The following is a 25453-nucleotide window of genomic DNA, read 5'->3' as shown; positions in this document are numbered from 1 at the left end:
ACAGAAAATTAGAGAGATACATATCACGTTATGACTGAAGGCCTTTATAATATTATGAGTGAATTATATGACTATCAAAATTTGAAGTTTTAAAATATTTTGCTGAAGAATCTATTAAAGTTGGAATTGCATAAAATATTTAATTATTAAAATTTTAACGAACATTAAGATTGGCGAACCGGCTGGTCGCCAAAGGCGGCTAGTCAATTAATATAATAATATTTTTTACTGAAACAAAGCATTTTTTTATAATCTGATTACTGAAAATAGAGTCACTCAGCGTTTAAACTTTATGGGCACTAAAGAATATCTTTTTAAATTTATGTAATATCTCAAGAGTTGGTCAACAAAATTTTCTTAGATTCATTATGAGCAGATCGATTAATTAACAATGTTTAAATTTAAATGCATCAAACACTAAGAAAATAAAACGAATCGTTTAAAATAAACGGTTGAAAACGGTAGAATTTATGCTTTAAATTAAAGTGGAAAGAATTTATCTTCAATTAATATAATAATATTTTTTACTGAAACAAAGCATTTTTTTATAATCTGATTACTGAAAATAGAGTCACTCAGCTTTTAAACTTTATGGGCACTAAAGAATATCTTTTATAATTTATGTAATATCTCAAGAGTTGGTCAACAAAATTTTCTTAGATTCATTATGAGCAGATCGATTAATTAACAATGTTTAAATTTAAATGCATCAAACGCTAAGAAAATAAAACGAATCGTTTAAAATAAACGGTTGAAAACAGGTTTTAAAAAAACTACTTAAAAAACGATGTACTTAAAACTATAAGCATATACAAAAAATATATAACTAACATAAATACAATTTACTTACAAAAGCATGCAACTAACCCAAAAATAATTTAAATCATCCATTGATAACGTTGTCATGGCAACAATCAGAACAGAATGCGCATGCGTGAATTTTCTTCGCCGGTTACGTAACGCAAATACGTGATTTTATTCTACGCCAGTTGGGGTAACGCTATGCGGATTAGAAATTTTTAATTTCCTTTATTCTGTTTTATTTTAATTCAAAAGTACTTCAGAATGAATCTGAAAGATTGATTCATTAACAATGTTTAATTTTAAATGCATCAAACATTAAGAAAATAAACAGAACCGATTGAAATAATCCGCCGAAAAATTTTAACCCTAGCCTCATTACTGTTGGGAGAAAAAAAACTGAAGCCTTTCTCGTTTGGCGCTGGGAATAATGGAAGATTTTTTTGGCGGAAAAGTTGGCGGTGGGGAAAATGGAAGATTTTTTTGGCGGGAAAGTTAGTTTTTAATTAATAATTAAAATTCTAATTAAAAATTCGAAAAAAGAAACCCCAGGTGCACATTCCCAACCTCCAAGGTATACATGTACCAAATTTGGTAGCTGTATGTCAAACGGTCTGGCCTGTAGAGCGCCAAAACACACACACACACATTGAGCTTTATTATAAGTATATAGATATATTCTGTCTCTAAATATATATTAGTCAATCTAATGTATGCAGATATTTATATATATATATATATATATTTGAAATTTATTCTTTTTGATAATGATCTCAGTTATGTTTGTTTATGACATTCCTTATAAAATAATAAATGTAACTCAATATCTTTCCAACTAGTTTATCGCTTATAGCGTATGTTGAATCGGAAAATTTATTGGTCTGGTTTATTTCTTTCATGCTTATAACAGTGGCCATAAAATTTCTTTTTACACATTAGAATATATTGTGTTTTACATAAAAATACTTCTGAGATTAGATAACATCGAAGTTATAGACATAGGCTTTCGACAAAAAATTGACCATTCAATGTCATCTGTTTGTAATTGTCGGCCGGAATTTCGACAAAAGAAGTTCCGATTGTGATTTCTTTTTCCGATAATGGGAAGCATTTTATCGCAGAGAATAAATTCTCCAAACGATAGGGAAAAACACAATCAGTATCTGTTACATATATTATCCGCGAAAGCTATATTTTTAAGGCCAAACAAGATTATACCTTTTTCTCTTTTTTTTTTTTTTTTTTTTTTTTTTTTACTTTTACCTATAAGAAGTATAGAGAAAGTATTGTACAAGGAGTGTTCAAATGAAAAGAACGTAACTGTTAACATATTTACCTATGCCGCTATGGGAGAATGTAACGAGACATCTAGGGATGCGATTGGAGTCGGATCATGCGCAGACGTCCGCATGCGCAGGAGAGTGCAGAGGCTGTTATAAAGAGCGCCGTCTAATTGACGTGGCTTTTTGAATTCTTCGGGTATAGAAGAACCCTTAACTCCGATATGTTCTGTGAAACACTCCAAAGACTACGCAGGTCCATCAAGAATAAAGGACCGGGGCGACTCAGTGGGACTTCAGTGGGTTCCGAGGGTGTGGTTCTGCTCCATGATAACGCGCGTTTTCACGTCTCCAGGGTCACACAAGCGGAACTGGCTAAGTTCAAGTGGGAGCAGCTCGACCATCCACCCTAAAGCCCGGACATGTTCCCTTGCGATTTTCATGTGTTTGGTCCCCTGAAAAAAACATCCGAAAGGCAGCGCTTCAACTCGGATGGCAAACTCAAGGACACTGTGAAGGACTAGATCTCGTCACGGCCACAGGAATTCTGGGAGAAAGAAATCCTTCGGCTCGTAATCAATGGGATCTTTGATCAATGGGCTCATTAATCAAAGGATCCTTCGGCTCGTTAATCATTGTGTCAGGCCTATTGTGTGTATATAAATAAAGGCTTTATTCAAAGTCTTCATTTATACACAAAGTGTCGTTTGTACTTTTCATTTGAACACCCCTTGTAATCCTGCAAAAATACGAACTGGTGATTTTTCACAAATCTCTACGTTTTAGAACTTCAATTCGAAAAACACGCTTTTGAAAAATGTCCGTCTGTCTGTCTATGATAAGGATAGCTCAAAAACGCTTTGAGCTAGATAGATGAAATTTGGTATACGATCTTCATACTACATTTATAGGTTTATATCAAATTTTCAGCGCAATCCATTCAGAGAAAGTCTGTCTCTACGGGTTTGTTTTTTATATAAATTAACTACAATTGATGATAACGTATATTGATAAAGTATATAATTGATGATACACGCTCGATAACTAGAAAAGAAAAACACTAGATAAATAAAATTCTGTACACATATTTAACGTCTAGAGTGCAGACAGGTATCGAAGTTCGAGCCGAATCCGACAAATGATTGATCATCTGTCATACTATGTTTTTAGGTACATGGCATAGGAGTAGCGCATCTTCCCCTTGATCTGGGCGTCCCGAGTTCGAGACGCGGTTCGGGCATGGTTGTTCTTCATCTGTTCTATCTGTGAAAAGTGTGAATGTGCCCCCTTGTAAAAATGGGTTGTGCAAGCGAAGATGACGCATGAGTAGCTAAGACGTACTCTTGGCCTAGTTGGCGTTACTAAAACAAGAGACGCTATTTTGGCTTAAGTCGCCGACAGATCTGTCAGCGAGCTTGTCTATGGCAAGTGCTATTAGAAACAAAAACAACAGATACATATATACGAGAAAATTAAAAAGTGTTTGATTTTTTTTAAACAAATGAGAAAGTCGAAAGTAGAAGACTACCACTGGTCTTATTTGGTACAATAAAATGCATTCCAAAGCCTTCTGTAGTAGGAAAATTATTTCTAATAATCTATTAAGTATGTAACCAAGTTTGCTGTTACAAAAAATACTATCCATGCCTCATGGACGCTGCATTTTGGTTGCCAAACTTCCATGCCGATGCATCGAAAGTTTGAGACTCAATTCCATCCAAAAGTATGCCATATATTCGAATTTACTAGAGCACCTTCCATTAATCAGGGTCGAATGTCTTTCCTTAGGAGAATATAGAACTGGAGGTGCTTTCTCAAGTGTTGTTCTGGACAACCTGACTACAGTTCAAAATGAGGAATTCGGTTGCAAAACATCCCTCGAATAGCCTCAAAGCGAGTTGTCAATCTAAACTATGCTGCGTCTTGTTCTTGACCTCCTTATTGATGGATTGGACTTTTTTTTCAGATATCTGTAAATGATTTGATTTAGATAAAAAGCACTTTTGATCTTTGTTTTTCACAGTGTATGTCCTAATAGCCGACGCCTATTCTCTGGTTGATTTTGTCCGCTTCATGCAAGTGCAAGGTCTTCTGGACAGTGGCGAATACGTGGTTATCGCTTTGGAGAAAGAAGAGACTTACAATCCGGACAAAGAGTATCAATTCATTCGAAGAGGTATGAAAAGGATTAACTTTATAAAAAATTGATTATCATCAACAAAATTTTGTATAACTGAATAATATGATATTTATCTTATGGCTTTTTTATTGAATTATCAATTTTCTGCTAGCAACTAATTTTATAACTTTAAACGAGCAATTCTTGTACATATATAAATTTATTTCATGTATCTCGGAAACGGCTCTATCGATTTGGATAAAATTTTATATTTAGATAAGGTTTTTCTAAATTTATTTAAATTTAAATAAATTTAATTTGTTAAATTTATTTTTTTAATTTTGATCTACCCAGAAAAAAATTTTATAACTAACTATCAGAATAAATATATTCAAATTCCGCTTCGAAGTCGGTTCAGTGCAATATAGTGATCCGCACAACATGAATGGTGTGTTGCTAGTCCTCGGTTCGAGTCACTCTTTTTGTTTGTTTTTTTTTCACTTACATATTTATATTTAATATGTTTGCTTTTTCCTGAAAAAATGTGCACACACAAAAAAGGCATTTTTTATTACTAACTGTTAAAGCCTTTCTCTATCTGTTCTCATGTTGACAATGTCATATAGCGCCTTCTCGGACCCGATTTCACCATGGTGAAATTGATTGCAAAAGTTCAAAAAGTTAAGAAATGATAGATAAACTTTAAAATGAATACTGCAAATAGAATATTGTTTCAAATAGCATGTTAAACTAAGTGAATTCCTTATTTTTTTTTATTTAAATGACCTTTTCATATGTAGATAAGTTTGAAAAATATCCATATGTAATCAGTATGGGATTCGTATCTGAATATTTTCTCGAAAAAACAAATTTTACAAAAAAAAAAAAATTGCCAAGCGAAGTTCGGTTTATTAGATTCTATTAAGACTATTGTACATTTCTATTGAGGCATTACCTTTATCACTTATAAAAAATTTAATTCAAATCCGTTTTTAAAATAAACTTTTGATCGCTTTGTGGATAAATAAACTTTAGATCATATCTACTTTTTTTTTTTTTTTGGAAAAAATTGTGTAGGTTTTTTTTTGTTAACTGTAAGTTAAACTGTTAAAAAGAGGTGTCCTTTTACATTGATTTTTAAAATTCATTTAAATGTTTTGTTAAAGATTATAACACCAAAAATAATGTAATATACCATTGGTAATACATGTACCATGGTATTATGAATTGAAATACCCTAATCTAAGCTTAATTTATTAAAGAAAGCAAACTATTTTTATAACAATCTATGAATACAAAACAGTTTAATCAGATGCTAGACTATTTCATCATCTTTCACTATGTGTTGTTCATCAACATGCTTCCATTCGTGAATAAAAATAAACGCATAACATTAGTAATAAAATTCCAAGCCGCAATGGTCTAATCCACTCGGAACCAACGGTAGAACTCATTGTGGATAAATCCAAGTGCCTCATCTTGGCATTCTATAAAGAGAACGACGAAAATTCACCACGCGAAACTGATGTATTTTTTATATTTATGATTTTTCATTAATTCGGAACCAATATCTGTGGTTCTAATGTATTTTATTTTTGACAGTTAGTTTAATTTTATTTTTGCATTTATAATATTTTCGCAAGTTATGCAATATTTTCTTTATATTTTTTACAGAATTTGAAGCCGCTTGGTTGGTGGCCGACCCCACTCCTTTTCGCTCCGTGTTGCTGGTCACTCCTGGAGCCCCCATCCACCCCGACTACTCTCTGTTCCAAGACCTCGTTCTCAACTACTCGGAATCCCAACCCTTCAACATACCGTTCCACCCTGTCATTAAAGTAGAGGTAAGTTAAAAACTTTTTCACCCCTTCTAGAATTATTTCCAGATAATAATTTACAGTCACTTCACGCTATTTCATGTTTAATATATTCATTTAAACAGGTAATTGACGATCTCTCTACGTAATTCTCTTTCCTTAGTCCATTCATTCAATTTCACAAGTACTCACTAATTCATAAGCACTCTACACCAGCTTCACCTCAACCCTTCAGATGAATACTTTCCTAGAGTTGTTCTTACATTCCACCTTTCAAGCACCATAAATATGTCATTAAATCAGAAGTTCCATCCTTCCTTAAAATTGGTGCCAGTTAAAAACTTTTTTCAAGTATTCTAAATGCTCGTTAAGCCAATCATTTAAAATAAGTCTTCGCCTTCCAATTTTAATCTGTTAATTTAAGCCAGTCATTGACGATCTCTCTACGTAATTCTCTTTCCTTAGTCCATTCATTCAATTTCACAAGTACTCACTAATTCATAAGCACTCTACACCAGCTTCACCTCAACCCTTCAGATGAATACTTTCCTAGAGTTGTTCTTACATTCCACCTTTCAAGCACCATAAATATGTCATTAAATCAGAAGTTCCATCCTTCCTTAAAATTGGTGCCAGTTAAAAACTTTTTTCAAGTATTCTAAATGCTCGTTAAGCCAATCATTTAAAATAAGTCTTCGCCTTCCAATTTTAATCTGTTAATTTAAGCCAGTCATTGACGATCTCTCTACGTAATTCTCTTTCCTTAGTCCATTCATTCAATTTCACAAGTACTCACTAATTCATAAGCACTCTACACCAGCTTCACCTCAACCCTTCAGATGAATACTTTCCTAGAGTTGTTCTTACATTCCACCTTTCAAGCACCATAAATATGTCATTAAATCAGAAGTTCCATCCTTCCTTAAAATTGGTGCCAGTTAAAAACTTTTTTCAAGTATTCTAAATGCTCGTTAAGCCAATCATTTAAAATAAGTCTTCGCCTTCCAATTTTAATCTGTTAATTTAAGCCAGTCATTGACGATCTCTCTACGTTATTCTCTTTCCTTAGTCCATTCATTCAATTTCACAAGTACTCACTAATTCATAAGCACTCTACACCAGCTTCACCTCAACCCTTCAGATGAATACTTTCCTAGAGTTGTTCTTACATTCCACCTTTCAAGCACCATAAATATGTCATTAAATCAGAAGTTCCATCCTTCCTTAAAATTGGTGCCAGTTAAAAACTTTTTTCAAGTATTCTAAATGCTCGTTAAGCCAATCATTTAAAATAAGTCTTCGCCTTCCAATTTTAATCTGTTAATTTAAGCCAGTCATTGACGATCTCTCTACGTAATTCTCTTTCCTTAGTCCATTCATTCAATTTCACAAGTACTCACTAATTCATAAGCACTCTACACCAGCTTCACCTCAACCCTTCAGATGAATACTTTCCTAGAGTTGTTCTTACATTCCACCTTTCAAGCACCATAAATATATCATTAAATCAGAAGTTCCATCCTTCCTTAAAATTGGTGCCAGTTAAAAACTTTTTTCAAGTATTCGAAATGCTTGTTAAGCCAATCATTTACAATAAGTCTTCGCCTTCCAATTTTAATCTGTTAATTTAAGCCAGGCGTTGACGATCACTCTACGCCATTCTTTTTCCTTAACCATGCATTGAAGCCGATAATTTGTAATCATTTCACATCAGCTTACTCCTACAATTCCGTGCATACCTTGCTATGGTTCTCAAATTCCAACTTCCAAGCACACTAAACATGTCATTAAATTAGAGGTCAAAGGTTTCTACCTTGTCATTAAAGTGGATGTCAGTTAAAAACTTTTTTCAAGTATTCTAAATGCTTGTTAAGCCAATCATTTACAATAAGTCTTCGCCTTCCAATTTTAATCTGTTAATTTAAGCCAGGCGTTGACGATCACTCTACGCCATTCTTTTTCCTTAACCATGCATTGAAGCCGATAATTTGTAAGCATTTCACATCAGCTTACTCCTACAATTCCGTGCATACCTTGCTATGGTTCTCAAATTCCAACTTCCAAGCACACTAAACATGTCATTAAATTAGAGGTCAAAGGTTTCTACCTTGTCATTAAAGTGGATGTCAGTTAAAAACTTTTTTCAAGTATTCTAAATGCTTGTTAAGCCAGTCTTTTATAATCACTCTTCTCCAATCAATTTTTAATTAATTAATTTAAGCTGGTCATTGATGGTTACTCTATACCATTCTTTGTTCTGAAGCTATTCATTTAAGCCGATAATTCGTAACCACTCTACACCATCTTCACTCCAACCCTTCGGCTAATATATCCCTATGGTTCTTCCGAAGTTCCACCGTCCAAGCATTCAAAATAAGTCATTAAAGTAGCAGTCTGAAGTTCTGCCTAGTCATTAAGGTGTATGTACACACTTGAAACTTCAAAAATCGCTCAAAATATCGAATATTTTTTATTACTTAATAATGTTTTCTGATTCTTTAGCTTTCAAACGATACCAAGATGTTGCCAATATTCCAAATATTTCTCGAGTTATAATTATTTTTCTTGAGATGTTTTCATTGAAAACTCTAGTTACGGTGTTTTTAAAACTCATTTTATGAAGAATGATATTTTTCCACTATATTGCTTCATTCAAACAATCATAACTGAACAAGAAATGAACCAAATACAGTTATTTATATATCAAAATGATCTGTATGGAATAGCGGATGTTTTGGCCTCAATCAAAGATATATTTATAGAAATAAATTTTTAATAGCCGTTTAAAAGTTAAAATGACAGAAAAAAATCTCGCTTTTTCTATTCATCGTTGATGAAAAAATTGTAAAAAAAAACTATATATTTTTATAACTTGATTGAGGCAGACAACATGAAGACTAATATTAGGCATCATTTCCAACTAGAATTGTGCGTCTGTACAAATTAGAATTTAAGATATCATGTTTCAAAAAATAGGCTAATTAGCTCATTAAATATTATTTAATTAATTAATAATTAATGTAATATGGTTTTTTCTCACTGAAATGAGTTTAAACATATATTCATAGCCTACTGTGAAAAAAACTGAATTTTTAAAGTTAAAATTTTTAAAAAATCTTCAAGTGTGTACGTATACCTTAAAATAGATATCACTAAAAAACTTTTTTTCAAGTATTCTAAAAGCTTTTTAAGTAAATCATTTACATTCACTCTTCGCCGTTCCGTTTTTAGTCTGTCCATTTAAGCTGGTCATTCATAGTCAATCCGTGACATTCTTTCTTTTTAAACCATTCATTGAAGCCAATAATTCATGAGCATTCTACAGCAGTTTCACTTTAACCCACCAGTAAATACCTTGCTAAAGTTCTTCACATGTTTTCCCTTCCAAGCGAGCTAACATGTTCTTTAAATTAGAGGTCAAAGGTTTTACCTTGTCATTACAGTAGCTGCTGGTTAAAAACTTTCTTTCAAATAACCTAGAAGATTATTAATGCGGTTATTCACAATCACTTTACACCATTCTTTATAATCCACTCATCTTCACAAAGCTCGAATTCTAATGGTCTCAATGGAAATGGACAGATAGAAATTAAGACGAAGGGATATCAACCTTCCACTCAATGTTATATCAATTATGACCGGTTTTTCATGTTGACGTCGTTTTGGAGTACCATCTATGTTTGGCGATAAAGTCTCGACTTCAGCAACAAAGATTGGTGGATTTGAAACCCGATTTTATGTGAGATCCATGTATATATAGGCCTAAAACTTATTGAATCGTTCGGAGATCAAATAGATTCTTGCTGGCAAGTCCGAAAGTTTGGTAAAAGAGGGTACCAACTCTTGTTATTTGACGATGGTTCAAAATTGCTAAGATAGTATCAAAGCAGCCTTCATGAAATTTCCAAACGGGCCATTGTGCAATCCAAACTAAAACTCAGATTTTCTTTGAGTTACTGACATCTTTTAGAAAATACTGATTGGTCGAGGCGTTTATAAATCAAAATGCTAAATCTACTAAATATGCTTGCATAATTTTGGCTGATACTCAACATCAACAATCATAGATGTTTTTTCCTTGCTGTTGTTTATTTCGAACATCCAATGCTTTTCCTTCTTCTAAAGAACGAATAATTTTAAAAAATGAAGCAATATTCCAAAATAAAAATAAAAAAAAGTTTTTTTTTCTTTTTCATTTTTTTTTTTTTTTTTTTTTTTTTGTTAAACAGGGACGCTTTTTATACACTTTTTTTGTTTGTTTCTTTAGTTATATTTGTGCCTTGTTATGAAACAGCATGAAAGCTATTTTGGGACTAACCTTGTAGTTTTGAAGTGTCTCATTTCATTTGGATCGCAGAGAAAACACCTGAGCCGATCCCTTCTCTCCAAACTTCCATGAAGCACTAGTAGGAAGATATTTATCCTTAACGAATTTGGCATGCAACAGAATCTCACAAAATGGTGATTTACTGGTCAAATTGAATTTCAAACCGTCACCTTGAAGATATATTTTACCGCCATACAATCGAAATCTGAAACGTATCAGAAAAACAAAAGATATTATGCAAATCTGATATACTCTAATATCTGATAAAAAGATTTCAGTGCTCCTTTTTTTCGCATCACTTCTTATACATTTTGTAGTTATATGATTTATTCCATGAAATATTTTATTGCATAATAATTTTTTCGCCAACCTCTATTATATTATTAGCACAGAAGTATGGCTGAAATATCACAATAAGTCCTGAAACGGAATAAAAATAGCTACCCATCTGACTCCAGCAGGTACCAAACTTGAACTGAACTCCAATAAAATATCTCCTCAGGGGTCTTCGATAGATTTCAGCTCCCTAGTAAATCATCCGGTCGTTTGTCTATCACTTCTGATGATTGCAATATATATATATATATATATATATATATATATATATATATATATATATATATATAGAGAGAGAGAGAGAGAGAGAGAGAGAGAGAGCTACAAAAATTAGCAAACAAACTCATCCCTGCTTTGAAAGCTTAAAATCTTCTGTAGCATTTCAAAACTTTATTGGTTAAGAGATTACTTAAAGAGATTTTTTTTTACACTTTTTTGTTTAACTAGATTATTTTTCCCCTATCTAACATATTTCATGTTTGTGACGAAGAAATTTAAATAATCCTTTTTTTTTCAATCACTAACTGATGCGCTAGAGTACTGAAATTTTATACAGTTTTATGTTTTTCTACTGATAATGCATTACTTTAATATTTTCAGAATTTGGTTATAATTCAATAGATTTATTTTAATTAAATTTTGATTTCCTATCCGTGACGCCATCTATCTTCAGTTTAGTAAAAACTAATACGAATTTTACATAATCTCTGTATTAATAATTTATGAAATATTTTAAAGACAAAAAAAAGCAAAAAGATATTATTTATCAAAGAAAGTTATCAAAAAAATTTTAATATGGTACTCAAAATTAGAAAATAATTTTTTATTAAAAATATGGAAACAAAATCATAAAAAAATAAAATAGTAATTATAATATAAGCCACGATAAATATAATCAGAAAGACGTTACTTAGTATGCTTTAAAAATTAAAGCTCTAGTATAAATATGGTTAAAACTTCAGTTTACTTAGACTTTTTCCATTACCACTTCATAATTTTACGATTTCATTTGAGCTTTATATATTTTTAAAAAATTATTTTCTACTTTTCAATGCAATAATATAACCGTGCATTTAGTAACTTTCTAAACTTAGTAACTTATAAAACTTATAAGTATAAATAAAATTAAAATTCTATTTTAGTTAATGTTTTCCTATTACTATCTTATAATTTTGTGGTTTTTTTTTCAAATTCCATATTTTTTGTTAAAAAGGAATTTTCTATTCTTCATAGCAAAAATAAAATCATGCTTTTAGTAACTTCTTATTTTTATTTCTCTCTTCTAATAAGTAACTAAGTATATAAGAAGGTCAAACATCAGTTACCAGCAATTCTTTCATACTTTATAATACTTTTAATCATTTTCTGAAACGACGAAAATGCATAAATTCAAATCCATTAAGTGAGTTACGAAATGATTAGTTTTTCCATATTTAAAAGAAATGTTCCCATAATGTCGCTAAAATGCTTTTCAAAAAAAAAAACGCATGATTTTTATAGAAAAAAATGGCAACTCACTGATTTGCTTTTAAAGAAAGACTCCGTAGTTTCGCTAAGTGGTTCTTCATATTTTCATTCGAGTGTCATAAAATTATCTGAAAAAAGTCTGTTTAAAAGTATAAAGCTGTCATCCAGAAAGCTTGTCACTAATTTATTTGAAATAAAGGGAAAAAGGGAAAATATTGAGCGCAGTTAGGCAATTTTCGTGAAAATAAATTAAATATCTTTACATGCTAGGACCTAGATTTCTATTTTTATGAAGATTGCCGTTATAATACATATAAAATATTTTTCCAAAGAATATATATTCCTAATATTATTAAGATATTTCTTCATTTGATATGTTAGAAAAAGCTTTCCAGACTAGTATGAGCTTGTTTATTTTGAGAAAAACAAGAATGTCTTCATATATGAAGCATCTTTTTTTTTTGGGGGGGGGGGGGTAAAAAAATCCTCTATAAACAAATTTTTCATTGTTTATCACTGATTTGAAAATAGGTATATTTGAAACTATTAATAAATAAGCTAAAACTTTGAATAAGCTATTATTAATATTTTAAAACTATTATTAATAAACCAAAATTAATAAATAATTCGCCATTCGAAACTTAGAGAAATATTTATCCTTGCAGAAATAACAGGGTGCTTTTTTTTAATTTTATTAAAGATAGATGCAGATAATTGTATTTGTATATATTCATTTATTTCAAATCGGGATTATTTTTAAAAAAGAAGTGTCGAACTCAAGCTAACCGAGATTTATAATTATCGTAAAAGAAAATATCCTTAATCAGAAGAATATCTTCTGCCAACGAATAAACTTTTTGAAGGAATAAAACAGAGTATGACAAATATATACAGGGTGTTGCCGAATTCGACCGACAAATTCAGAGGGGTGATAGCAGGCATCAGGAGAATAAAGAATCTCAATACAACATGGGGTCCCAAGCAACATTTAATTGGTGAAAATCGCAAAAATATATGGAGACGGACAACAGTTGGGGACTAAAAAATTAATTTAAAAAATAACAAATGTTGTTTTAACTATGAATTTTTTTAGTGAAAGCGCACTCTAAAAAGTGGTTTTTTTTTTTTTTTTCATGCTGGTAAAATTTGGATTTGATGATTTAGAGGTCGTAAATTACTGAAACCGAAAAAGTACTTTAAAACCCATATTTGCAAAAACATTAAAACTTGAAGAAAAATAAAAGCCGGAAAATGTAAGGAATTTTATATTCTATAATTTGATATAAGCTTGTAGACAGCATTTGTTATTTTTTATAAATTTTTTGCAGTTTCCTACAGTTCTCGGACTCCCTATATTTTAGAGATTTTCACCTACTAAACGTCGTTTGGGACCCCGTGTTGTTTGGTGATTCTTTATCTTCTAGATGCCTACTATCATCCCTCTGAATTTGTCGGTCGAATTCGGCAACACCCTGTACATACTACTGGTCAAAAGTAATGCAAGTTGGAGAAATTTCATGTTTTTTCAAGAATAAATCCCCCAAAAGTAATATTTTTTTCATTTAAAGTGATATTTTTTATGTCAATATGTTAAATTAGTCTAAAGGCAAGATATAATTAAATTATTGAACAAAAAAAATATTTATTTTCAAAAAGAATAAAATTCAAACAAAATGCACAGGTTTTCAGTGTCGGAATCCATTGTGGTTCCTGGGATAAAATAAAGTTAAGGAAATATTTCAAGTCCTTTTGATCAGAAAAGATAATAAAGAGTTCAAGTTAACTGAAAAACATTTAATATTTGATTGGGCCGCCTATGACTTCGATCACAGCAGCCACTCTGTTAGGCATGGAATCTACAAGGTTTTGGGACACTTCTTTCGGTATTCATGGTACCAAACTTTAATTATTGTTTCCTGAAGTTCTCATTTTGTTCCAGGATGATTCGCAGTTTATTTTCTTTCCTATTATACTGCATAAATGGCACAATCAAATCAATGTAGCATCAGCACGTTTAGAAGATAACCTAAGATGATCACTTCTAGGCTTTTTATCTACGGTTTCTTCGGTTTTGAATCTCTTTATGAGGCGTGAAATAGTCGACTCATTGCAGTTGCACCGATGAGCAATCCTAACATTTGAAATGTTTTCTTTATGCATAAAAATAACAGGCTGGTGCTTCTCACGAGTTCACACATTTTAAAAACAAATGAATAGTTTAAATTGAAAAGCAATACACAGCGAACGCACTTCGACAGCCTCAACAAACGAAATGAGAACCTTCGCAGTCGGAACAATTTCATTATAAACTACCGGGATGACCCAATCGTTGCAGACGATTACTTCACAATGGATGGCAAAATAGCTTGAAACTTCCCCACCACATTTATACTAGAAAATATCAATCTAGATGAAAAAAATATTACGTTTGGGGGCTTATTAATGAAAAAACATGAAATTTACCAAACTTGCAATACTTTTGACCAGTAGTGTAAATACAACTAATTGAATCAACAATTAGTTAGTTACAATACAACTAAATCAACATATATAAATACATTTAATCTCATAGCCACTACTAATCCTGTTATTATCATGATATAACTGAAATACCTAGATCAACTGTATTGTAAGACCGAAATGTATTTTATTTTGTGCATACAAAGTATATAAAAAATTTTTGAAACATAAAAAAATTGAAATTTTAAAGAATTTCCAAATTTTATACCAAATTTAGATTTATCATATTTATAAATTCTTGTGCCGTTGGTTTATAATCTTAACTATTAATGCCAAATGCGTTTCTAATTATTTTTTACTTACTCGCATACAAAGTATAGAGAAGGAATAGTAATCGTCAAAAACTTTGGCCTCGAGTTTTGACGAATCTCCACATTTTAGACCTCGAAGTTCGAAAGCACATTTTGGGAAACATCTCTCTGTTCTATGACAAAGATACTCCAAAATGATTTGAGCTAGACGGATGAAATTTAGTGTAAGATCTTTGTACCAAATTGGTAGATTTCTTACAGATTTTATTCTAATTCCGTTCAGAAGAAGTCTATGGTCCGGTTTCCGAATATACTTTATATAATTTCTACAAAACGAAGAAAACCAGATAGATAAAATCTGGTACATATATTTAACATCTATAGCGTAGAGACACCTATCAAAACCAAATTCATCAAGGGGTTGAACATATGTCGGTCTGTACTTTCAGGAACATGAAAACGCGATAGCTGAAAAACGAAAGACTCGGAGAAATATATCAAATTTGGTATGGGATTTTGTAACTACAAGTACAGTTTTCAGACAAATTTTTGTTCCAATCGTTTGGAATAACCCGCATAAAACACAAATTCGATTTTCGGATACTATAACTATATACTAGAGATTTATCGTCAAAAAACTCGCCTCGAATCACGCGACAGATTTAGTAAAAATTCTAAATTCATGTCTCATACCATTCTAGGCAATGCCAAGCAAGGTGTTCTTTGAGATAACACATTTATTAGAGAATGCACGAGAAAGCTTTGGAAAAACCACTTCCTTTAGCTTCTGTTTTGTAAACGTAGTCTTTCAAAATTATTGCATTCTTTTAATATCACTCTACTTGGCAATTTCAAGATTATATCATTTTGTGATTAGGGTTTTATTCATTTTATTGTTTCTAAATTAATAAGAAATTAAAAAAAAAAACTTAAATACTATATTTATCGTCGAAGTATTTTCTTGGTTAATTTAAATGCTCCGCACAATTAAAACCCGTTATTGTATAGCTTTGACATCATATCAATTTGTTTTTTTTAATAATCAAAACAATTTTGCATGAATGACTAGACTATAGATAATTAATAGGGGGGGGGGGGGTTTGTTGTTGTTGAATGGAAATATACGCTTTCATTTACTTTATGTCTTAGCGCAAGCTGAAAATATTTGAAACGATTTAATTGCATTTCAAAAAAAAATCTACCACAGCGGCGTATTTTAAAATAAAAAATATATCTTCTGCGCTTTACACTAATGCAATCATACATATGATTGCGTTTATTTAAGGAGAACAGACGACAAAATTGTAATTATATTTTTTCTTAATGGCAATGACTTACTTTTAAATTATGTTATTTCTTTAAATTAATTTACTTTTTTAGGAAATCGGTTTTGTTAACTGAGAAATTAACAATGAATTCATTAATTGGAAGTTTTTATCATTTTAGCAATTTAATTGTGAAATTCAGATTTTTTAATTTTTATGGTTAGCTTTATTATGCCAAATCGAATTTTAATTTCTTGCTTATTGGAAGTCAATTTGCCTTGTATAATGAAATCAGTAATTCTTTACTAATTTCAAATTACAGTCAACTAAAAATTAACATTTTATTTATTACAGTAATTTAGTTTCTTTGAAAAGAAAAATCGAGAAATTTTAGCGAATGAGTAAATACTTCAGATTTAAAACAAATAACAAATTTAAAAGTACATAAGCTAAACGAAATTTAAGTAAATTTGCCTTCTGCTTATTAAAAAATTTTGGAAATCCATCATAAGGTGCTATCTTTTATTCTTAGTGCATACATTATTGTGTCACGTAGGTACTTTAGTGTGGAACTCAATGACACACACAAGAAGTAGAGCTAAACCAATTTATTAACTCAACTCTGAACTCAGAACACCATAACTGAGAAATCTTCTTCTTTTATACTAGCAGGGAAAGTTCCAGAATACTTTTTCGGGGACAGTTAGAAAATGGAGAACACTTATATGGTCAAACTAAAGAAAGATCCAGAATCTTCTGGAACACGAAATAAAGGAAAACATTAAACATTTACACAAACTGTGAATTGCATTCTCGATAGCTGGATTCGAACTCACTATCTCTTCATTGTGAGACCAATGCTATGACCATTCGGCCATGGGGAGTCGACTGCCTTTTTTCAATGCGGCAATAGAAGCAAAAGGTCTGATCTCGGAAAACCTTTTTTTCTACATGTTTCTAAACATCAGCCTAAAATGTTCATTCACTCATTTCTTCTTTATATTTTAATGTAACCAGATATTATATCGTAACGTTATCAGATATTCATCAGAGAAAAAAATCCTATCTACTAATAAACCTTTTTAATATATTTTTTGGATCAATATGCCATTAAAATAAATCAGAAGGAAAAATTATTAAAAAAAAAGCTATGCAATAATTAAAGTTAAAAGGAATTTTTAAAAGTATCATTGTACTTTTAATAAATTTTTTATGTCAATTCAAATTAAAGCAATTACTCCACTTAAGAAATACTACTACGAAACGCCTTTTAGGCAAGCACTTAAATGAGCCTCTAACTTAAAGGTTCATTATTGTTACCCACCCATTTTAATATCAAATTAGTTTAATAGTTTAACTTTTCAATGCCTCATTCGGTACCAAGACGAGGGCTGTTCATAGGAAGGGGGGGGGGAGGCTTATTATTTTGAGCCTTTTTAAATATTGGAAACGACGTCTGGGCCAACTCTTCATACTCCAGATTTCCGCGTAGGGGAAGAGTGTTGGACTCACGCCTTCGAAGTTGGCGAGCACCGACATACACGGTGGATCCATGGCAGAACTGGTTTTTAACTTGAAGTTCTTTCACTCCGAAGCCGAGATTCTATCACTGGAGAAACACGTTTTTCATAGTAATATTAAAAAGATGAATGTGCACTATGAAACAATAATATTACGATATTAATAAGAAAATGGAGTTAAAAGTGCATTTGCACGATAAATTCAGTAAATGAGTTATTAATTTGAGCTACAGGGAGAGGCAGAATTTCGGCTTTGAAACTTTGAATTCCAGTTTCGAGAGTTAACTCAACCAAAATTATGTCGTATATACATATATATATATATATATATATATATATATATATATATATATATATATATATATATATATATATATATATATATATATATATATATATATATATATATATATATATGTGGGAAGCGCTGACAGATCCCGTATCCTGTATGGCGCCATGCTGGCCATGTTGCGTCACGTCATTAATCACGTGATGCTTTCCCGCCATTATTGGCAGACGAGAGTTGGGCAGTGAGACTGCAAGACGTGCAGCTCACGCTCATGTATCTTTTATGTTCTGTGTAGTAATGTTTTGTCCTTTGTACTTTAATCTTAATAAATATATTTCAAATATTAATGCTGGTCGTCGCCTTTTCCCACATTTTGGGGGGCTCGGCCTTTCTCGTGAATACCCCTAGCAAATCCCGCCAAATTGTTGAAAAGCTGTGGACGTTAGTACAATTTAAGACGTTAAATTGATGCTAAGAATTTTGATAAGAGTGGATTTTTGCCGTGGATATTTTAATGGACGTTAGTGCACGTTTTGGATGGATATGATTCAAGTGGAAACGTTAAAGGTTCAATTACTTCGTGTTCTTGTGCAACTGTGCTGACATATACTGGCTGCTTTAAAAAAAAGGAACTTTTAAGAGTGAATAATTCGACTGCTCCCAACCAGGTAGGCGCAATTTTTTCCCAAGTTTGTAATTTATAGTATAGTACGTTACTTTATTCCATTCTCCCTTTAAATTTTAATCCCGAGTGAATGTGCATTAGTTCTGTTTTAATTCATTACAATGTTTTTAAAACTAGGCGATATTGAATTAATCGCTAACTCCCTTAAATATGCAAAAACTAATTCCGTAAAATTGCTTAACTCTGTGTTAGGTTACAGTAATTTTGACCATTCTTCTCGAAAAAGAATGAGAAATTTTGAAAGATTTGAAAATTTAGATGTAGAAAAACATAAACAAGAATTGCTGAAGATTTTTTCTTTATCTGATTTTATCTCCGTTTCTAATTTATTACACTTAGAAGTAACTGAGACCGACAAAGATGCTATGTGTGAAAATATTTTTAAAGCCCTAACAAATTTAAATGAATTTCAGAACTCGCTAGATATTAGTTTTTTATCGGAAACAGAAGAAAAACCTTTGTCTCCTCAAAAGGTTTCTCAAACCGAAACTTCATCTATTAATAACAGCTCTATGAGTAATACGGGTAATAATTCTTCCTTCCCCATCCCCGTAACTTCAGACGAAACATTAATAAATAACAGTCAGGCATTAATTACTGGCGCCAAAAGGGAATCACTCGAAAATGATCCCTCGAATAAACAAACGATGAATGAAATAAACCTTCAGTTTTGTTTTTTATTACGCGATCTCTGTAGTAGTTGTAGAAACTTCACAGGAAATGATTCCTATTCGATTAAAAGTTTTTTTTTGTGATGTTGAAGAGAATTTTTCTCTTTTTCCTTCTTTAAGCGAACAACAAAAATTAATCTTTGTAAAGAGATTAGTTTCCGGCGCAGCTAAATCTTTTTTATTCTCTCAAAGAAATCTAAATTCCTATCATGCTTTTAAAAGTGCATTCATTAATGAATTTTCCGATAAAGTAACTTTGATTGAAATACATAAACAACTAGAAAGACGTAAAATGCGCTCGAATGAAACTTTTATGCAATATTTTATTGCCATGCGTGAAATTGCGAATCAGTCTGAAACTCTTATTGATGAATGTTCTGTTATTCAATACACAATAAATGGGATACAGGGTTCCCCTTCTGATAAAATTATTCTTTACGGTGCAAAATGTTATTCTGAGTTTAAAGAAAAATTACGAATTTTCGAAACTATCGTAAGTGCAATGAACGCAAATAATTCAAAGATGTCGTATTCTAGATATGCTAATGACGGACAAAGACGTGATACAATACATAAAATCCCTGTCCAACAAAGAGAATCAAAATCGAATCTTAGTAATCCGACTAACAGTAAGACGCGTTGTTTTAACTGTAACGATTTTGGACATATCGCAAAGTCTTGCCCTAATCGTAATCGTGGTCCTAAATGTCTTTCTTGTAATCTTTTCGGACATAAATCTTCCGATTGTCACCGTACTACTCGGAATGACAGTTCTACCCCACGTGATAATGTCAACACTTTACATTTATTGCATTCTCCGTCGAATATGCATAAAGAGGTTGTTATTCTTAATAATACACTTTCCGGATTAGTCGATACTGGTAGTTTTTCGACACTTCTCAAACATTCTGCATGGATTAAACTAGGATCGCCGCCGTTGACGAATAACAAAATGACACTAACTGGATTCGGTTTTTCCCAAACTAAAATAATAGGTTCCTTTGAATCTGAAATTATTATTGACAAACAAAGTTTTCCTGTTTTTATTTCGGTGGTACCTAATAATTGTACTACTTATGACCTAATAATAGGTTGCGACGTAATAAATCAGGCAAATTTGACAATTAAACCTGACGGTGTTGTATTTTCCAAAATTTCTAAATCTGATGATCCTGTTGAAACTGACAGTTTTATAATGGCTATTTCTGCCGAAACTCCCACGTTTGATATAGGTCCGAATATTTCTAAACAAACTCGCAATGAGGTTGAACAGATTTTGTTAGCCTATAAACCTAACAAAACTAAAACCGCGAACATCGCACTTGATATAACGCTTACTGACGATGAGCCAATTTTCCACACTCCTCGACGTTTACCCTTTGCCGAACGTGATATAGTAAATGCGCAGATAGACGAGTGGTTAAAAAATGGAATTATAGAACCATGTTCTTCACCCTATGCTAGTCAAGTTGTCGTAGTTCGTAAGAAAGATGGAAAACATAGAGTCTGTATAGATTATAGAAAATTAAATCGTAAATTAGTTAAAGACCATTATCCACTACCATTAATTGATGATATTTTAGATCGTCTTCAAAATGCTAAAATTTTCAGTACTCTCGATTTGCGTAACGGATTTTTTCATGTGCCGGTAAAAGAAAAAAGTCGTTGTTACACCAGTTTCGTCACAAATACAGGTCAATTTCAATTCCGTTATATGCCATTCGGTTTAAGTTCATGTCCTCCTGTCTTTATGCGATACATAAATGCCGTTTTTCGTGATCTTATTGCAAAAGGCATTGTCCTCCCGTATATGGATGACATCGTCATTCCCGCAAATAATGAATCTGAGGCTCTCGAACGCCTTAACACTGTCCTAAAAGTAGCTCGCGATTATGGACTAGATATAAACTTTAAAAAATGTCAATTTTTGTATAGTCAGATTGAATTTTTGGGTCACGTAGTAGAACATGGCAAATTGCTCCCTTCACCCTCCAAAACTAAAGCCGTTCTTAATTATCCTGAGTTAAAAAATGCAAAAGACGTACAACGTTTTCTAGGTCTTACGGGATACTTTAGAAAATTTATTCCCTCATACTCTACTATAGCAAAACCACTTAGTGATCTTCTTCGTAAGGACAGCCCCTTTCTATTTCAAGCTCAGCAAAAAACTGCGTTTTTACGCTTAAAACAGTTACTTTCTGATAAACCCGTTTTAACTATTTTTAATCAAGGCAGTCCCATTGAAATTCATACAGACGCGTCAATTGATGGCTTGGGGGCAGTCCTACTACAAAAATCCAAAGATGATAACAAATTCCATCCAGTGTATTATATGTCCAAGAAAACGTCTGACAGCGAAAGAAAATACACCAGCTATGAACTGGAGGTACTCGCCATTGTAGAAGCTCTTAAAAAATTCCGAATTTACATCCTCGGATCACACTTTAAAATTATCACTGACTGTAATGCATTCGTCAAAACGTTAAATAAAAAAGAAATGAATTCTCGCATTTCGCGATGGGCATTATACCTTCAGGATTTTGACTACGAAATAGAGCATCGAACCGGTTCAAAGATGACTCATGTCGACGCTCTTAGCCGAAGCCCATGCTGCATGATCATTCAAGACTGTGTCAATCTTCAAATTTTCAAAGCTCAACAGACAGATGAGCATATTACAGCTATAAAAGCATTACTTCAAAATGCACCTTACGAGAACTACATAGTCAAAAACAACATTTTATATAAGAACTTAGACGGAATCGATTTATTTGTCGTACCAGATGATATGCAGGCCAACATTATTAAATCCTGTCATGAACGAGGCCATTTTGCAGTAAAACGCACGCAGGAAATGTTGAACAAGGAATTCTTTATTCCGAACTTGAAAGAGAAAATTGAACAATGCATACGCAACTGTGTAACATGCATTCTAAATAACAGAAAACGTGGCAAATTAGATGGCACTTTGCATCCACTTGACAAAGACGATACCCCCTTTCATACATATCATATTGATCATTTGGGTCCTCTTCCCAGCACTTCTAAGAAATATAAGCATATTCTGGCGATCATCGATTCCTTTACGAAGTTTGTGTGGCTTTACCCGACCAAGTCCACCGACACCGCTGAAGTTCTCAATAAGCTCGAATGCCAAAGATCAGTTTTCGGTAATCCTTCAAGGATTATTACGGACAGAGGTACCGCTTTCACATCTACGTCATTCAAGGAATATTGTGAACATCAGCATATCACCCACATTGCTATTACAGCTGGACTTCCTAGATCAAACGGTCAGGTAGAAAAACTTAATTCTACTATCATATCTGTACTCTCCAAGCTATCCATAGAAAACCCTGAGAAATGGTATAGCCATGTTGCTTCCGTTCAGCAAATTATTAATTCTACATTTCAACGAAGTATCAATTCTACTCCATTCGAAATTCTGTTTGGAACTAAAATGAAATCTGAGCATGATATAAAAATCCTCGAAATCGTCAACGAAGAGATCCAGTCTGCATTTCTCCAACAGCGTGATGAGCTCCGTAAAGATGCAAAACAACAAATCCTCAAAATCCAAGAAGAAAATCGCCGTACCTACAATCTGCGTAGGAAACATGCTCAAAAATTTCAATTGAATGATCTCGTCGCAATCAAGCGCACTCAATTTGGCCCTGGTCTGAAATTGAAACAAAAATTTCTCGGACCATATAAAGTGATCAAAATTAAAGCAAACGACACATACGATGTTGAAAAGTGTGATTTCTTCGATGGACCATCAAAAACTTCAACTTGTGCAGAATATATGAAACCATGGTCCAGCAATATAGAACATATCACTTGAATTGTGTTTCAAAAGAAAACACTGAACACTACTTAAAGAAAAAAAAACTATTTTCCTTCTTTTTGTGTGTGTATATTTGGACGATATAGACTTTGATTTTTTTTTTCTCTGTTTATTTTGTGTTTTTATATTTTTATATGTTCAACACTAATATTATTTTTATTTTTAGTTAGTTATTCGATATTTCCAGTGTACGCTATTGTATTGCTATATACTTATGCTGTCACGGATGGTATGACTATTTTATTTGTTTTATCTTGTGAATATTTCAATTTTACATATTATTATTTTCCTGTATTTGCTGTTTGTTTTATATATTTACTTAATTGTACTGTATACCATAAGGCGAGGTCGCCTATCCTGTCATGATGGCCGATGTGGGAAGCGCTGACAGATCCCGTATCCTGTATGGCGCCATGCTGGCCATGTTGCGTCACGTCATTAATCACGTGATGCTTTCCCGCCATTATTGGCAGACGAGAGTTAGGCAGTGAGACTGCAAGACATGCAGCTCACGCTCATGTATCTTTTATGTTCTATGTAGTAATGTTTTGTCCTTTATCCTTTAATCTTAATAAATATATTTCAAATATTAATGCTGGTCGTTGCCTTTTCCCACATATATATATGGTTTTGCGTTTAATTCTTTTTCTTCGAGTGACGTAAATGTGACGAATTATTATACTGACAGTGCTATTATAGCGTTATACTGGGTGATTTTAATTAAAGTTACGATTTCAAAAATCGATAATTTTAAAACTACTTATCAGAATGACTTCATATTTTAGCAGAACAATCGTGAGGCAGTTGAATTTTGTTTGCCGAAAGAAAAAAAAAATAGTTCCAGAATATGCTGAAAATTGGCGCTGTCAGGAGAAAGACCAAAAACGGACTCATTATATGCAGGAATATTGTTAGCCAAAAGGAAACAATAGAATTCAGGGGTATACTAAAAATTTATTAGCAATAAGACAAAAATACATATTTATGGCGACAACAGTGATAATAATTAAAAAACGAGCTTCACGGAACAAATACCTTACCGATGTGTGGTTAAGGCACAAGTTGTTCGATACGCTCTCCTCCTTGTTCCGCTCCGAATGGAAGCGCAAGACGGCCTGTTAAACAGATCGGAAGGTATCTGTACTGATACAATGGATGTGGTGTGTGATGCTTGCCTTCAAGTCTGCTAGATTCTCAATCCGCCTGCTGTAAACAGCATTCTTCAGGTATCCCCAAAGCCAGAAATCACATGGGTTTAAGTCGGGGGAACGTGGCGGGTACGGGAGAACGTGGCAAAAGTACTGGCATTAACTGAATTTAGGAGATAGAAATACTGACACGTTTGTCATCTATCACCAATATCAATCGGAATCTCTCACCAATACTCCTTATGCTCATTCAGCATAGGAACTTTATAAAATGAAAAATAGTACATTTTAGTCTTGTATGAATAAAATACGAAGAATTGCATGATTTTGTATTCTTAATTACATAATTGAATTCAATATGTAACTTAATCTACATAAAGATTCTTTCTTTATTATTGTAGGTGCCTATATATGCCGGCCTGGTATACGATGCTGTGATGATCTACGCTAGTGCTCTGACCCAAGCGCTCGCCGACAACATATCCGAATACAATGGCTCCGCTGTTTTCCAATATATCAAATCAAGACCTTATGAAAGTAATTTATTTTAAGTCTTCTCTTTTGAATTCGAAACTTTTCGAACGTATTAAAAATTCCATGATAGCGGTTTCTCTGAAAAGTTCTCAATAATCTTTAATAAAGATTATATGTTCTGTTTCCCCTCACTTCCACCCGAGGGGGGGGGGGCATATCAGACATGAAGGTGAGAAATTTCCGGTATAGCGATTGGTTCTCGCCATCCTCATAGATACAGAAATGGTGTGTGACCTAGCTACAATCCCTCCTACGGGAGGGATTGTACCGTGGTCGATGACGGTCTGTAGATCTCAACTTTAGTTACCGCTTGTGTTGTCGTGGCACCCAATCATTCAGATTTATCATGTGCCTTCGGAAAGGTCGGAACAGCCAATATCCTTCCCTCTTACAATGAAATTGTGGACTTTATCAGGCAAGCCAAAAAACTCAACAGAAATAAAATGATCATTTTCGGAGTCCTGGGGACTCTGATCACACAGGAAAGTGTTTTGTGATTCATAATATAGTGAGGAAAACAGAGTACCCATTTTGGAAGCCTTTTTTTTTTTTTTTTTTTTTTTTTTTTTTTTTTTT

The 25453-nt window shown here is 32.5% G+C and overlaps 1 protein-coding gene across 1 annotated transcript in view; it reads left to right on the top strand.

Annotated features, from left to right (window-relative positions):
- LOC129965696 (guanylate cyclase 32E-like) overlaps positions 1–25453 on the top strand; it is a 230856-nt gene that overhangs the window by 146274 nt on the left and 59129 nt on the right. Inside the window, exons 5-7 of the mRNA XM_056079805.1 lie at positions 4105–4257; positions 5875–6044; positions 24745–24880. Of these exons, the coding sequence (XP_055935780.1) occupies positions 4105–4257; positions 5875–6044; positions 24745–24880 (459 nt within the window). The remainder of the gene's footprint in view (positions 1–4104; positions 4258–5874; positions 6045–24744; positions 24881–25453) is intronic.

The sequence above is a fragment of the Argiope bruennichi genome, chromosome 4 (assembly GCF_947563725.1).
Source record: "Argiope bruennichi chromosome 4, qqArgBrue1.1, whole genome shotgun sequence".
NCBI classification, from domain to species: Eukaryota; Metazoa; Arthropoda; class Arachnida; order Araneae; family Araneidae; genus Argiope; species Argiope bruennichi.
The sequence above is the reverse complement of the archived record's forward strand: the minus strand, read 5'-3'. Positions and strand labels throughout refer to the sequence as shown.